At 46.7% G+C, this 17898-nt stretch overlaps 1 protein-coding gene across 1 annotated transcript in view; it reads right to left on the minus strand.

Moving 5' to 3' along the window:
- The window catches only part of LOC126534649 (BPTI/Kunitz domain-containing protein-like), a 50627-nt gene that overhangs the window by 13348 nt on the left and 19381 nt on the right, over positions 1–17898 (minus strand). Inside the window, exons 3-4 of the mRNA XM_072289093.1 lie at positions 12579–12785; positions 7533–7740 (exon numbers count right to left, since the gene is read on the minus strand). Of these exons, the coding sequence (XP_072145194.1) occupies positions 7533–7740; positions 12579–12785 (415 nt within the window). The remainder of the gene's footprint in view (positions 1–7532; positions 7741–12578; positions 12786–17898) is intronic.

A 17898-nucleotide genomic window follows, 5' to 3' on the forward strand; every position in this document is an offset into this window, starting at 1 on the left:
GACCCCGCTCTCAACAAACATGATCTGGTCCGAGATACGGGAGCTCGACAGCAGCGTCTGCCACTGCTCTTGGGTTTAGGGAGTAGAAGAGGCAAGTCTAGATTTTGCTTGCAAAATCTATGACGATGTGCAGGAGTGTTTCTAGCTGCTCGCAATATTTACAGTGTTCGTCACATTGGGCAGGGAACATGAGATGACGTCTCCTTGGGTGCGAGATTGCATTGGTTTGCAAAAATCTGAGTGATTGCCGCTTGTGTCTTCGTGAGCGGTGGTGGGAGTGTTCGATTTAATCTGTAGTGGTGAGTGATTTCTTGGTATGTTGTCAGTCTAGTGAGCTCGTTTGTATCCTCCAGGGTCTGGTGGTGAAGGTTTTGTAATATCTGCGAAACTTTTTTAGCAAGTTTAATGTATTTAGGCATTTCACCTTGACATACTTATGTATGGAATGAGAGTAAGCTTAGAGTTAAGTATCATGCCTAAAATTGTGTACTCTTTGTTAACTGGTATTTGTTGTTTATGAATTTCAATAATGGGATCTGCAACAAGCGCTTTGTGCCTTGTATAAGGAACACGACTTATGTGGAGGTTCAGTTTGACCCCGTTTTCGTCTGCCGACTAAGGCACTTTGCACTTTGTTCAGGTTCTGTTGTACTTATCTCTCACACACTGTAAAGTTGCAGTATTTTGAAGCCTATTTGTATGTCCTCTACGCGGACGGAATAAAAATAACTGGTGGTAATGATGCACCAGGCGTGTTTATCTTAACAAAGAAGAACGTGCAATTCAGAACGCCTCCCAGAGGTACACCAGTTTCCTGTATGGATCCACGCGATAGTGCTTTACCTATCTTCACCCCGAATTTCGTTTTGTAGGTAACTTTCTATAACGCTTAACATATTGTAACGGATACGAAAGGCGCGGACAAGAGAAGAGAAGACGAAGAGAACGAGGAGTTAGAGAGGCCGGGCTGCGCTACGATCACGCTACGATCATCGTCCGATTCTCCTGTAAATAAAACTATTTCTTCGCAACTCTTCGTAACAGTTGTGGTGGAAGGTGCTGGGTAATCGACACCCGAAGACGGAGGCTGAACCACAAGTTCTTCGACGGAGCCGTCGCCTTGCTGGACTCCCACCGCATTCACCGGAGCTGAACATGTCCCAAGACGCAGATGAACAACGGCCCATTCCAACTGCTGCCCCGACAAGTTCTGTTCTGCAACTAAGAGATGCGCATCCCTTCGCCGGGAGATCGGACGAAGACGCCGAGGAATGGCTCATCCATTATCACCGGGTGAGTGCCGCCAACAGGTGGAACAGCGCTTCTCAGCTTTCTAACGTCGTGTTCTTTCTTACGGATAGTGCGTTGTTGTGGTTCGACAACCACGAGGAAAAACGTTCACAACATGGAGAAGATTTGTTTCGGAAATCAAAGAGCGATTCGGCGACTCCGCGACGAAAAAGAAAAGGGCAGAACAGACGCTACTGCAACGTGCGCAAATACCAGGCGAAACCTGCACGACCTACATTGAGGCAGCAATAAAACTGTGTAGGATGGTGGACTCTGGAATGTCCGAGGAAGACAAAGTCGGGCACATCCTGAAAGGAATTGCCGAGGATGCTTACAATTTCCTCATCGCAAAAGACAGCCTGGCTTCCGTCGCTGACATCATTCGGCACTGTCGCACTTTCGAGCAACTGAAAACGAGGCGCATAACGCCGAAGTTTGGCAGGCTAGCCAATGTGACGACAGTTGCAAGCGTGGACAGCAACCAGCCCCTTGATCTTGCATCAACGATCCGACAAATAGTTCGGGAAGAACTGAGCCTGCACGCGCAAGTGACACATCCAGGCACTCATAGCTTCCGCCTACCACCAGATTTTGAGCCAAACGTGGCATCCTTCTCCCCGTATCCTGCGGCAAGGGGCACTGAGGATTATGAACTCGCGCCCCGAGAGCAGCCACGTCTCTACGACAGAGGCCCTACTTATGACGCTCGGCCACAACGAGAGCAGCCGCGTTTTTACTCCCGAGGCCCTGCGACTTCTGTCAGGCCGCGACAAGAACAGCACCGACCCTACTACCACGACGCGACTTATGAAAGATATAACGGATTTCAGCAAGCAACAGACACACGTTATCCACATGACCGCGAACTTTCTCGCCGCCCGCAGCCGTCTACCATTCGTTTCGAGGAAGACGCTGTGAACCGCGACCCTCCCGTGTGCTACAACTGCGGTTCCACAGGCCATATAGCTCGGTATTGTCGCCAGGCCCGTCAATCACGTAGGACACCATCGATGTTCTCGCCACCTAGAACCCGTACTTCATATGACCTACGGACGACCGATTTGCTTCCAAGGGACCACTTCTCACACGAGACCAGACGCAGCGATTCGCCAGCATCTGAGCGGAGTTTGACGCCACCAAATTGGCGTCCCCGTCGCTCTCCGTCTCCTCGGCGCCATTCTTCCTCACCGCCGCCGGGAAACTAGCATCCGCAGCCAATGGAGGTGTGGTCGCCGGACGGTCTTTGCAAGAAATACCTCTGCCTGTTGTGATGTACAAAAACAAAGTGAATGTCTCGATTGACGGAATACCGACCATGGCGTTAGTTGATACTGGGGCGACTGTGTCTGTGATAAGCCTCGCTTTCAAAAACCGTCCAGGCCACAAAGTTGTGTTTTCTTGGAACGACGGTATTACCTTTCGTGGAGTAGGCGGCCAGTGGCTTCATCCCCTTGTTGTTTGCGCTGTGAGTGTTTTGTTGGCTAGGAATGTGTTTGTGTCGGAATTCCTTGTTCTTTCTTGTTGTTCGCGGGATGTTAATCTTAGTATCGATTTTCTTGAACAGTGCGGCGCTTCCGTGGACTGTAGTTGTGGCGAAATATCACTGAACAAGTTATTTATATCAGCACATTCCGAACAAAGCTCGCGTGGCGAAGGAAGGGACACAGACACACTCAGTGTTCTTGATGAAGTGATTGCACCATCGTGGTGCCTGACGCCCGTTCCTGTTTCTGCAACTGCTGTTGACGCTGATTGTGCTGACCTTGTAGTAAGGCCTCTCCGCATAAACTGTGCTAAAAAGATTTACTTGTGCCCTGTTCTGTCGTGTGCATGACGAAAGGAGTCGCCACATTGTGGGCGCTGAACTGTTCCGCCACGCCGGTTGTCCTTCCTCGCGGTATGAAAATCGCTCTCTTCGATAAAGCCGCATGTAGCTCAATAGCGGCACTAACTACGGACGTCTCTAAAGCTTGCTCTCCTTGCGATAATCACCATTCTGAAGAGCTAATGCTTGGCATGATCAGCAAGGCTCTCGGTACATCCGAACGGCAAGCACTAGTACAGGTCTTTGCCAGGGACGAGGCTGCATTTGACTTCACGCATGGAGATGCACCCCTTCATTTACCGTCGTCCCGCGCTCGTCACAGAATAGATACCGGCTCAGCACACCCCATCCGCCAGAAGCCCTACCGAGTGTCATCGTCCGAGCGCAAAGTTATTGCAGAGCAAGTCAAGGAGATGGTGAACAAAGGTGTCGTTCAAGAGTCATCTAGTCCATGGGCAGCCCCAGTAATCCTGGTCCGAAAAAAAGATGGCTCCTGGAGATTCTGCGTGGATTACAGACATCTAAACGCAGTGACGAAGAAGGATGTCTATCCACTACCGCGAATCGATGACGTCATTGATTGCTTACACGCTGCTTCTTACTTCTCAACACTTGATTTGCGATCGGGGTATTGGCAAATACCTATGGACCCTGCCGACATGTAAAAGACTGCTTTCGTGACTCCAGATGGCCTATTCGAATTTAATGTTATGCCTTTTGGCCTTTGCAATGCTCCTGCCACATTTGAAAGATTCATGGACACAGTACTACGTAGTCTAAAGTGGGAGATATGTATGTGTTACCTCGATGATGTTGTAATCTTTGGCCGCACGTTTGAAGAACATAACGAACGCCTCAGCCTCGTTCTCGACTGCATTGAGAAAGCTGGACTGATTCTAAACTCAAAAAAGTGTCGGTTCGGCGAACGTCAAACACTGGTCCTGGGACACTTAGTCGACAAGGATGGCGTCAGACCCGATCCTCGTAAGATTGAAGCGGTGAGCTCCTTCAAACCACCGCAGTCAGCACGAGAACTCCGCTCATTCATTGGCCTATGTTCGTATTTTCGTCGTTTTGTTCCCCGGTTTGCCGACATGGTTTACCCATTGACAAATATTTTGCGACAAAATGCATCCTTCACTTGGACACCAGAGTGTGACGCATCATTCTCTCAACTGAAGTTTATACTAACGTCAGCACCTCTCTTGCGTCACTTCGATACATCTTGCCCGACTGAAGTTCACACTGATGCTAGTGGAATCGGGATAGGAGCGGTGCTTGTACAACGTCACAGTGGCGCAGAACATGTTGTCGCATATGCCAGTCGTTGCCTGAGCAAATCTGAACGCAATTATACGGTTACGGAACAGGAATGCCTGGCAGCCGTTTTCGCCATACAAAAGTTTCGGTGTTATCTTTACGGTAGACCATTCAAGATTGTCACCGACCATCATTCTTTGTGCTGGCTGGTCGGTTTGCGTGATCCCTCTGGTCGCCTCGCACGTTGGGCGCTGCGCCTCCAGGAATACGACTTTGTGGTCTCGTACAAGAGTGGCCGTCGTCACGCTGACGCAGACTGCCTCTCTCGGATTCCTCTTGCGACTACCGACTGCGATGCTGCGAATTTTGACGACTGTCTCGCTGCTGTTACTTCTACGTTCCCTGACGCGGCAGACTTTCAGCGAGAACAAAGGAATGATGTTACCCTCGATCCGCTTTTTGTCGCCGCGCGTACTTCTAAAGGCAGCGGTCGCTTTACTGTCCGTGATAAATTGCTCTACAAAACTAATTACTCCGGGCATGAAGCGCGTTTTCTGCTTGTTGTCCCCGAGAGTCTCCGCTCCGACGTTCTACGCGCTATGCATGACGATGTGACATCCGGCCATTTCGGCTTCGTACGAACGCTGCACCGCACGCAGGAACGCTTTTACTGGACCAAGATGTACGAAACAACCAAGCGCTATGTCGCTAGTTGTGAAACATGCCAACGTCACAAGCGACCGACCACCGCAGCGCCGGGTCCCCTTCGGCCACTGACACCACCCAGTACGCCGTTCGAGCAAGTAGGCCGTTATCTAACAACAAGAACCGTTGGATAATTGTCTGCGTAGACCATCTTACACGGCATGCAGAAACTGCAGCCATACCGTCTTCCACCGCTGCTTGCGTGGCGGTCTTCCTGCTGCGTTCCGTGGTCCTTCGTCATGGCCCGCCACGTGTCATCATCAGCGACCGTGGTCGCCAGTTCACTGCTGATGCCATTGAAGAGCTACTTCGTTTGTGCACTTCACAGTTCCGTCATTCCACGCCGTATCATCCACAGGCCAATGGCCTCCTTGAAAGGACAAACAGAACGCTGACCAACATGCTTGCCATGTACGTCTCCTCCAATCATAAGAACTGGGATGACGTGCTTCCATTCATCACTTACGCCTACAACACGGCGAAACACGAAACCACGAACTATAGCCCATTTCATCTCCTGTATGCAAGGTTACCGCGAAGCCCTCTGGACACTTTCTTACCCTTCGTACTGCACAGTGACGATTCTGTATCGAAGACATTGTGTCTCGCCGAAGAAGCCCGTCGAATAGCTCGTCTTCGTACTCTGGCCTCGCAAAGTCGCTCGAAAGAGCGGTACGACGACCGTCACGTACAAGTATCGTTGGAAAAAGGTGACTTGGTCCTTCTTTGGACGCCGCAACGCTAGCGTGGATTGTGCCAAAAGTTCTTGTCACAAAATTCAGGCCCATTTGTAGTTGTGGACCGCCTGAGCGAACTCACTTACGTCATAGCTCGCCTCCTTTGCAATGGTCGGCGATCAAGCAGAACTCAGCTGACTCATATTGCTCGCCTGAAGCCTTTCTACCCTGCTTGTCCATCCTGACTCGCCCTACGGGCTTCGTCTGCTTGCGGGGAAATGTAACGGATACGAAAGGCGCGGACAAGAGAAGAGAAGACGAAGAGAACGAGGAGTTAGAGAGCCCTGGCTGCGCTACGATAACGCTACGATCATCGTCCAATTCTCCTGTAAATAAAACTATTTCTTCGCAACTCTTCGTAACAATATTGTTGCGGATGCGTACCGTCGACAGGTCGCGCAGGAATGCCGTAGCGCCAAGTCGTATGGTACGCCTTTACCATACCGACAAACACGGATAAGAGATATTGCTTGTGCATGATGAGATCAGCATTGTTTGCTTCTATGCGTACGTGGTGTTCACTTGTAGACCATCCTTCTCTAAAGGCGCACTGATATAGGTCAAGAGTTTTGTTTGACTTATGGAAATCTACAAGTATTTTTTTACTGCAGGAGAATGTAAATTATATAAGCTGGCTTTGCCTAGTCCGTTCGCTTATCTGCTCGTCCTCTCATCACGACGACTACCGTTGTCGCTATCGGTGTGATATCGCCGATGGAGCCTCGTTGTTTAGGACTGTTTACTAAGATCGTCTGTATTATTTGTACGCCATCACGACTATAATGCAATAACTCGTTATACGAAGCTGGGAAGGCTGTCTACACTAATAAGCTATCAGCTTTCAACTAATCGTTAACCGCGATTCTCTAAATATTACCGGAATGCAAGAAAGATCAGAAGGAGCAAGAGATACCAGCTTAAGAATAGCAAGATCTTGCTGATCACTGTACTGTACTTAATTAGCGATAGTTTAGAACCGTTTGCAAAAAAAAAATTGTGATGCTATGAGAGCTTGAATTCTACTTTGGTGGCAGTTCCTGATGAGCCGACTGCCTGTTACCAAAAATAGGGCTGCCTCGGATGGTAGTTAACACATGACCTTCATTGCTCATTCTGCGCTGTGGTACCAATAAGAAATTGGCAACGAATTGTCCAAGATATTTATAGGGTATGCGTTAAGCGCCAACTATACAACGAAAGAAGTAGTGCAATATAAAAAGTACACCAACGAACACGTGCGTACTTATGCAGTGTTAGCTAACCCCCTCATAACCGATTCATGATATTGGAAACTTTCAGTACGTTCCGTTCTCTTGTTACACAATGAGAAAAATTTTAGGGGAGTATAAATGCTGCATAGTGAATTCGGAAGGATGACCTGGTCGTTAGCTAGTTTATTTACACCGGTTAGTTTATTACACAGACGCTTGTGATACTACATTTTATAAAAAATTGCAAAGCGAAAAAAATTACGCCGAAACGAGAAGGTTACTAAGTTTGCGCTGAATTTCATTGTCGCATTGTTTGCATTGTGGCTCTACTTGAACAGCATAGAGAGAACCAACTTATTTTTAACTACACGTGAAGGTTCAACTAGATAGGTTTCCTTAACGACGGATCGTGTTAGAATTTGGATAAAGTAAGCTTTTATATTCATAACAATGTGGATGATGGTTACTTATTTCGTGATGAACTTCTCATTATAGGAAACTTACTCGCATTCCATGAGACACATCGACAGGCTGGTGAATAAGTTTGAGTCTGGTGGTGCTGGGGGTCCACAGAACTTAAAAGACTTGCACGCCCTCGAACTGATGTCATAGTAAAACGCATCCAATTCGTAGTTTCGTTGTCTCCAGCCTCCAGTCTTTCTAGTCTCGCATCCGCCAGGGTGAGGTTTTGCACAGAATGCAGCTGCTTCACCTGCATAGTTGCAACGGAGAAATGGATACGTTTCATTCGGAGACTCAGCTCTCAGCGCGCGCTGCCTTGGTTGAAAATGGTCGAACCAAGTTGTAAACTACGTAATATAAGTGCGTAAGTAGACTGTAGTACTTGAGCTTTAATAGGTACTGTAACGAGCTGTAGATGACGGCTTCTTGGTGACTAGAAACTGCAGCTCTTCGAGAATTGGCAAGTATGGTTTGTACATGTGTGATGAAGTTGCCGAAAATAAACGCGAATAGCATAAGGCTTTAGAGTTCCGTTTGCAGTTGTGGCAGTGCATGTTATGCCCGCTAGACTTCATATTAGACGCCGAATTTGGGTTCCACAGCCCATACACCTACGTCCATCGCCACAGCCATCGTACATACATACACCACAGCCATCGTACAGCTACGTAGCTGTACGATGCAGACTGTGCAGCTTTTAATCTGCTTCATGCTTTAGTGTTCGCGTTTTGTTTGTACATAAAAGTAGAGGACAATGTATTCGAGCAGTAGCCAAAACAGATGTGACGAGCGGGTGCCATGATAAGGTTGGTTTTGTGCTTTGGCTGTGTTTAATGGCAAATGATGGGCTCGCAGGTTCCACTCCATTTCGACTGGTCGGAGTGCTAGCTACTGTCGTCAGCTTTCTCTCTCTCTCTCTTGAGTGCTTTTGGAGACACTGCTGGAATGGAGCAGTATTGCGGGTCGAAAAGTTACACGCACACACGCCGTAGCGTAAATATCCCGCTTCAAACTATACTCCGTTCCATGCATGGCAATCAACGCTGTGAAAATTACGCGGGAAGTTCGGTCAAGAAATGTTATCACTCCGCGTGTTCCGTCCATGCTTCGCTTCGAGCCAACAGCCTCGCGCGAGCAGGCACGTGATACTCCCCGCGACGGGTTGCAAATAAAAAAAACCCGAAAAGAACAATAAAAATAAAAATGATCTAGAACAGCACAACAGCTGTATCTTACTTTGTGTTTGTTTCTAAGGGTTAAAACATGTTTCATTCAATAGTGAGCCCATATAAAAACAGTTGCGCACAACTGCAGTCATAAAACGTCGAACCAAATGCGACCGAAGCCACTGCAACAAGCCTCTCTAGCCTCCACAGTGTTGATTGCTGTGTCTGGAACGGACTATAATAACACGTTTTTTTTTTCACATAGCTCGTTGTCAGTGACCGAATCGGGAGCGCTTTCCCGATTCTAGGCTTCAGCACGCGAGGCACTCCAGGTGCGCTTACCGAGCAAATGCACGAGAGAAATGTGACAGCGCACACGAAGGACGTACTCCACCCGTCAGCGTTGAATCGGGTAAGTCCATCGAGGTGCTTTCGGGCGATGAGCAACGGGTGATGAATTTCCCTAACAGGCTGTCCAGCGATTGCCACCAAGCGATGGCGTATACCGCGATAGCCACATCCTCGCTCGTCGCCCTTACGCAGTCGTGTCGCGCGCGAACTTGCACACACAGATCGTCTACCACGCTCATCCGCCGTGCAACGCATTATTTCCTGACAACACTGCTTCCCGACCTCTTCCGACAAAGAAAAAAGACCACTATGGTAGTACCGCTAATTATAATGTGACAGGCAGAGCACTTAAACGCACAAAAGGTTTTATAAAACAGAGGGACAAATTATCTGACGGCGTCCGTAATAAATATCACACATAGTATTCTAATGCTAAGTGGCAGTTATCACTCAGACTGACGTTACGTGCTCATAAACATAACATACTTGTTCGGCTGATTCCGCATGTGGAGCTCTGGTAAACAATTGTAGACGTTATTCTTTGCCAACACAGGCTTCTTCAAAACTGTTCCGAGGTGCATAGTTGGTGAAGAAAAAGAAGCGTTGCGCGCGAAGGGAACGGGCACGGTGAAAGTAAAACCGATGGGCCCTATAACGAGAAGCAATTGCAATTCGTTTCTTTTCCAAATCTGCCATTAGCCCTCCAGGATTCGACAAAAATGTGCTCCAGGATTCGACAAAAATGTGTCGGGCAACCCAAAGTAAGCTATTGCGATTTGTTTCTTTTCCAAATTTGCCACTAGCCCTCCGGAATTCGACAAAAATGCACCGGGCCGCCCGAACTTCGCCTGCATATCACGCGACGTCACGAAAACCGCAAACACTGCCCATGCGATATAACGTATACACACTGATCATGCATCATTTGGCCGAACAAAACAAGGATATCTGTTTCCGATTCTACAAATTTTTCATCATTCGCTATCCGCTGTTGGTCAACATGTTTCAGGCTGTGCCAAGTTCGCCGATATGTCAGATAAAGTCACAGAAAACTGCGAAACCTCACCAGGTAAAAGTGACGTATACGCACCAGAGACGCATTAATATGCGCAACGAAACTTAATTTTTTTTTTTTTTGAAATAGCCTGAGACTTCTATTTTACCAAGGGAACGAAGGATGGTAACCCGCCGATCGCTCTGGCATTTACTACTCAGGGCAATCGGCGATTATGGATATCTCTGAATATAATGAGAATTGTTGCGTGAAACTACTGCGTTGTAGAGCCGTTTCCGCACGTATACGACATTGTTCTGCCAACTCTTCTTCGCAGAGCATCTTTTTAGCGGCATTTTTAACCATCGCTACGAACTCCTAAGGACCGTGAGCAACATACCTAGGTCCAAGCTATTATTGAACATGGGCCACTGGGTCGGGCTGGAAAGTATGATGACGACGGCTTGACAAGAGTTAGATCACGAAGCTAGAACTACCCCTGAAGGATCACGACCACGAGCACTTACGTGATTGCCTATCAACTTGGCTTACTTGGTCAGTGTAAGAGGATATTTAGACTAAAATTTAGAAAAATGGGATTTTACGTGCCGAAACTGAGGTCTGATTATGAGGCACACTGTAGTCAAGGTACTCCGAAATTTGGACCACCTGACAGACAGACAGACAGACAGACAGACAGATAGACAGACAGACAGACAGACAGACAGACAGATAGACAGACAGACAGACAGACAGACAGACAGACAGACGGACGGACGGACGGACGGACGGACGGACGGACGGACGGACGGACGGACGGACGGACGGACAGACAGACAGACAGACAGACAGACAGACAGACAGACAGACAGACAGACAGACAGACAGACAGACAGAGGCCCAAACGGCTGGAGTAGCCAAAAATGCTAATGCTATCAAAACTTTGAAGGAGGAAATGCTGTCTGCTTTCATAGCAAGCTAAAGTGACTGCCTATAAACTCGCAGTGCGTTTGATTGGGCTGCTCAGACAACGCTGCCCATCACTGCCTGGTGTTTGCCTCGCTGTTACGTAAATTTGACGTTAGAACATTGGAATAAGCTCAAAGTGGAATAGCTTGGCGGTATATGGTCTCAAGGTCACTATATTTAGGTGATTCCTCTCGCTCGATTTTATTCCTTTATCATCATCATGCTTTTTTAGAGCGCTGCTTGGACGACTGACTAGGGAGTTTGCATTGGGATAGCATTGGGATATAATCGCTGTAAGATTCACTGGCCAGGTTTTGTATTCGTGCTCGTTCTTGCGCTAATCCACCCCTTTCCCCAGCACAGGGTAGCCAACTGGCACTAACGCTGGCTAACTTCCCTGTTTTCCTTCACTTTTGTCTCTTTCTCCCTCTGTCGTCGTATGGATCGCTTGAGCGCTATAATGTAAAACTTTTCCAAGCCTTTTCTATTTTGTTTCTGCAATCAGCCCTCCACGATTGGTCAAACCGTTTCTGGTCACGCCCACATCGCCTGTCTGTCCCGTGATGTCACAAAAAACATGAAAACGCCCCATGTTATATGACGTGTACACATCGATTATGCACGACTATGACAAACAAATAAAAACTAACCATTTCCGATTCTGCTCTTTCTTTGCAATTAGCCATCCGCTATTGGTCAAACGTTTTCTGGCTGCGCTCACTTAGCTTGTCTCTCACGCGACGTCAAAAAAGAAAAAAATCAAGTCGCTAACTTAGCACGTCAACGTGAAGTGTACGCAGTATATATGAATCAATATGCCGAACAATATCGATTATTTCTTCGGAATAGCCGGAGACTATCCTATTCAAAAAAGAATAAAAGGTGCCTGTCTACCAATCACTCGGACATTGGCTACTGAGAGATGCCGGGGAGAATAAATTTATTGGGCTTTAATAAAAATTTTGGCACCGGCAAAAACATTCTCACACCTTTTCGGCACGCTTAAGACATCGCTCTGCCAACACTTCTTCGCTGAGGTTCCGTTTTAGTGGCATTTTTAACCTTTCATTTCACGCTGTCCCTATTGTCGATCTACCACGGCAAACTAAGAAAGAAAATTCCCCCCATAGCTGTGTGCTCCTCGCCTCTTCTCGGTCAATGTGATAGGAAAAACCTGTCAAGATAAGCAATGTTATTCATTCTGAAAGCAAACAAAAGTGGACTCCTATAAGCACGGATAGCGTTTTATTTGTCGGTTAAAACGACGCTGCGGATCAACGCTCGATGCTTGCGTCGGTGGTTACTTCAGTTTGATGTCAGGAGATCGCCTTTCAAGCGTCAAAGTACTTAACGTACTTTGACACTCAGTTTTACTCAGTGTAGGACAGCCTTAAGTACTTTGACTTGTACTTGTTAAGTACTTTTGTTACATACTTTATAAGTACTTTTTAAGTACTTGGACTTGTTAAGTACTTTGATGTGTGCTAGACTTGTCCGTAAGAGAAAACTTCAGCTGGACATATAGCGAAGGCGGCCTACTAATTGCAAATAGCACTTTCGAATGAAAATCGTTGTGAATGCGGAAAAAATAGCATCCCAAATACGCACCTTCGTTGCAATTGAGTGCGCATGCGTAGCGTGTTTCGTACACGCCTCTGGAAAGGCAGCCATTCCAGTAAAACTTTTGACACATGTTCGCGGTTTTGTTGAAGAAGTATTTGTTTATATTTGCGGTGCAGTCCCCCACTGGTTCCATTTGTGGCTCCTCACAACTGTATCTCCACAGTCCTCTTAATAGCTTGAGTGCCGTCGGATCTGAAGTAAAGAACGAAGATCAGCTGTACTACACCATACCAATAGCGCATATGTAAGAAAAAGAACTACCGATTAATATGTGCACGACATATCAGAAAATTTAAATCCGAGTCGCGAAGAACCATCGTGTCTATTCTGCCACCCCTCAGAACCACAGGTGCCCGAAATGAGTCTGGGGCCCTGCACTAATCCGTCCGAAACGCCAATGTTCTACCTACCAAACGTAAAATTGCAGAAAAATTATGCCAAAAATGCCATTATTTTCTTAACGGCCTTGGAAAACCACGCTAAAATTACAGATTCTGCGCTTTACATGTGAATAAATGCATCTCTCAAGATTGAGTTATAAGCTACGAGTTGCGGCGAAATGCTAGAACTTCGAAAAAAGAACATAATTTAGGAAAAAAAAGTTTGTCTCGTTATATTCAGTAGGCACGAAAACGGTAAAAAGCCCCTGAAATTTACCTCGTGTATTGACGTGTATTGCGACAATTGTTGACGTGACTGCGAGATATGAACGTCGATGCCACAAATTATGCAATCTTTTCAGTGTAGTATGTTTCATGTAAACACGAATGAAACTACCCCAAAGGGCGCCTCTCTGCGAAGCAAGCTCCAAGGGTGTTGATTTTTGCGTGACCTTAAATATCTTTTCTGTTTCAGAAACTACACAAGCATGTCCTCATTCACTAATACTCAGCAAGTATGACTGCCACCAACCAAATGAATCGGCTTGTTTCCTCTATTTTTTGGGGTAGCACACGGGATAGGGCTACCCCTTCTTTCTATGAGATGTGAAAGATTGGGCGAGCTAGAAGTCGGACTGATCCGCGCAACCTGCTTTCATAGTTACACTGTGATTTATGTCATGTGTTCATAAATCGTCGTGTCATTCTCTAGTTTCGCGTATATATTCTACTGAAGTGGCAAGCACCGAGGCCTTCAGGGATAAAACAAAGCTGTACAGAAGCTGTTTCCTGTAATGAACGGAGGCGTACCGCTGAAGGGAATTTTTTAATGCGTAAGCATTTACATACCTACCCAACCAGGAAACCCGTCTGTCTGCCTATCCATTTGTCGCTCCGCTTGTCACATAAGACAATCGCTTTCAAGATAGGGCGCAGAGCAGCGAGCGAATCGGCCCCTTCGTACTGTCTCTCACTTCAATACAAACTAAGCGGCGAGAACACAGCGCGCGAGAACCTATCAGCACTCGGCGCACTCTGTCACCACGGCACGTCACTTTCAAGATAAGGCTCGCGTGCCCGCGCCATCCGCAGCCACCCTCAGAGTACGGTTGATCACGGTTGATTATTGTGCACACTGAGAGGAGCCATTGTCATCGGCGACGCCTACGTATGAGGACTACAAAACGTGACACTGTTCAGTTAGGTCACGTACTACATCGTGCATCGGCCAGTGCTCATCTTCCACGAAGCAGCGACATCATCCAAATCACCTTCATACAATGTGAAGATAAAGAAGAAGCGCAACAGGAAGAACCAAATAATAGAGTCTACATAAATGATGTTGTCTATACTTGCTTCATTCACAAAATATCTCTCGCCATTTGATCCGACGTCCACGTCCTCTGGGAGTTATCTATAACAGGAGTGGACATTGCTGCTAATCGCCTCTTCGTCCTCTCACGGTGGTCTCAGTTAACATTTCGGTGTTGCAACCAGGCTTTTCCGTTTCCCTATTCTTCTTCGGTGTTTCTCGCAATTAGACTAAACAAAGCAGCATACGCCAAAGAAACAGCAGGTGATTAGTAGGAAGTGTTTACGCATAATTGAGATAACCGCCACAGGAGATTCTGCACATATTTTTTTCCTTGTTAGGCGTCATGGAGCTTGGCTTGGCTAGTAGGAAGAAAGGCTTCATAAAATCCTTTGCCTTGTTTGACTTCCAAATTCGCTGGAGGCCTTGACGCAGTGGTCTGCCGTGGCGAGCTGTCTCTCTGCGCACATTGAACTCAGACACTCTCCACGTGCGGACTTGAAGATGCTTCCGAGAAATCGTTTCATCACTGCAAATTACGTATGCGTGCGATTGCACGACAAAAGAACGGGGTTAACTCTAATACACGCTCTCTTAGGCGCCTTTTCACAGCGCATGCGTATTTGTTTCTACGCAGCAGCGAGAGTTAGCTGCAGGGACTTTTCAATTTTGTCCCTTCTTCACAGCGGTCATTTCAGTTTTGTAGAATTTCCACAACGTAACGTGCTCTTACCTTGTCAGCCTTCTTCGGATACACATGTGAAAATGAAGCAAAAATTAAAATTAAATCATAGTGTTTTGCGTGCCGAAACCACGTTCTGATTATGAGGCACGCCATAGTGGAGGACTCTGGAAATTTTGACCACCTGGGGTTCTTTAACGTGCCCCTAAATCTAAGTACACGGGTGTTTTCGCATTTCGCCCCCATCGAAATGCGGCCACCGTGGCCGGCATTCGATCCCGCGGCCTCGTGCTCAGCAACCCCAACACCATAGCCACTGAGTGGAAATGAAGCAGGTCGATGGAATTAACGCGATTGTGTATTGGGCTTCACGAAAAAATCGGCGCGCTGTACGTACATGACGCAATCATGGTAACGCAAATTTTCTGGGCGAGATCGAGCAGCTTTGCCGTTTTGTGTTAGTTTCGTGTAGGGTGCATCTGCATCAGTCCTGCCATTCAGCGTGGAGACACCCGTTGACCCTGTCAGTGGCCAAAACGCAGGCGGCATATTCGTCCTCTTTGGCGTGGTCATGCGCTGCTGTTGGTGCTTCCCGGACGCCTTTCTTCCCGGACGATAGACGGCGCTGTGATCTCAAAATGGCGAGGTTATATTTGAGGGAAAAAAAGCATGAAAGAGAACCAGATGGAAAAGGAGCTGGTGCTGACAAATTTAGACTGGAAGAAAGCCGAAGAGATAATTCCTAAGCGCACAGCCACAGGGCTAGACGAGGTTTCCGTTAGGCTGATTAGTGAACTTGGACGAAAAAGCAAGGAAGCTCTGGTGAAAGCAGTGGAAAAAACTTTAGAAGATAGACGCGTACCAGACAGTTGGCGGCAAAGTAGAAATTATTTAATGTATAAAGGTAAGGGCAAGAAATGTAGAATTCACTCGTATAGACCGTTGACTGTTACATCGGTAATATAAAGGCTAGCAATGCAGGCAATGAAATTAAATCTGCATGCATGAGCAGAGAATTATGGCATTTTGGGAGAATTTCAGAATGGCTTCAGAATAGGAAGGCGTTTGGATGCTAACTTATTTGTTCATACTCAATGTATTGAAATATCAAGAGTAAAAAGCAGACCGTTATATGTGGCCTTTTTGGGCATTACAGGAGTGTATGACAACGTGGACCGCTACATTTTGTGGAATATTCTGGAAGGGGAAGGCTTAGGTGACGATTGTCTACAGCTTTTGAGAGAGATTTAGCTCAAAAATACGGTTTGCGTTGAATGAGAAGGGATGCGGAGCGAGGAGAAAGTTGATATCAATAAGGGACTGAGGCAGGGGTGCCCTTTATCCACACTGATGTTTATGATGTAGATAATCAGGGTGGAAAGGGCACTAGAAAGAAGTGATATCCGGTTTAATCTCTCATACAAACAGGCGGGTACAGTAGTAGAGAAGCAGCTTCATTCACGACATTAGAGAGTTTTAGAATAGGGGCCCCAATATTTTGGGGCCCCAAAGAGCTTTGCGGATGTTAGCGTTGGGGCACGCAGGAGTGAAGAGTTTTAGAATAGGGATTTGCGTTTGCAGATAGCGTCTTGCGCTGACAGCGCCACTACGGCGTCTAAGAAAAACGATTAAAAATAATTAAATAAAATATACCATCTTATGATATGAATAGTAATTTTGACTTGCGTGTATTCGCGTTTAATTACAATTTAGAGGTTATTCTTCAAGCAGCAAACAATTAGTTGTGCTTAGTTTGGAGCAACAAAACCAACTTTACGTGCCTTCACCAGCCAAGCTTAGCCGTGTTAGGCATACGAGCCATAAAATCCACACTCGAATTCGGAATCAGCGGCATCTAATGAATCAATCTTCACAACAGACGCTAGTTGAGAGAAAGCGATAACTGCAGTCACTTCTCCTAGCTTGCGATATTCACGCATTACCGCGAATCGAACCCAGTTTGGTGCTAGGTTAGAGCCGTCGCTTCGATGGGTGCCGCCATGTTTGTTGACGCAAAGCTTTTGGGAATGCTATTTGAGCTCCCGCTAAATCGGCGAAATAGCGTTCCCAACGCAAAACCCAAACGCAGTTTGCGTCTCGCGCATGCGCAGTGGCTTCGACGCTATTTCTTTGGGGCCCCAAAACGTTTGGGGCCTCTATTCTAAAACTCTCTATTGTGTTGCTAGCTAACAAGCAACGTGATTTGCAATGTCTGGCTAATATCTGTGGACAGGAAGGCGAGAATTTAGGTTTGAAATTTAGTGTTAGAAAATCAGATGGTATGGTATTCAATGAAAACAGTGAACAGACAGTGGCAATACAGGGTCACAAAATATCTCGGCTAAAAGAATGTGAATACCTTGGTATATGGATAAACGAAGGCAACAGATATATGGAAACACAGGAAAAAAACAATAACAGTAAAAGGGAAGAGAAATGCAGGCATAATGAAGCACAGAGCGCTATGGGGATACAATAGGTACGAGGTGCTCCGCGGTATGTGGGAAGGTGAAATGGTTACAGGACTTACTTTTAGAAATGGGGTTGTTTACTTGAAATAAGGAGTACAAGCAGGACTCGATGGGAAGCAAAGGTTATTGGGACGCCTCGCACTGGGAGCTCATGGGATGACTACAAATGAAGCTGTGCATGGTGATATGGGCAGGACTAGTTTTGAAGTGAGGGAAGCTCACAGTAAAATTGATTCTGAAGGACGACTGAGGAATATGAACGAAAGTAAATTGGCTGGGAGAGTGTTGATGTTTCTGTACAGGAAAAACATTGATTAACTGGTGAGGAAAAGAACTAGGAAGCTTAGCAGCAAGTATGCGGCCTTTAGGGTGAGCAACACAGCAACAAAGAACGTCAAGAAGAAAATCAGAGACGCTGAAATAATCTCATCGGTGGCGGCAATGGAAAAGAAACCTGCCA

The sequence above is a fragment of the Dermacentor andersoni genome, chromosome 7 (genome assembly GCF_023375885.2).
Source record: "Dermacentor andersoni chromosome 7, qqDerAnde1_hic_scaffold, whole genome shotgun sequence".
Lineage (NCBI taxonomy): Eukaryota > Metazoa > Arthropoda > Arachnida > Ixodida > Ixodidae > Dermacentor > Dermacentor andersoni.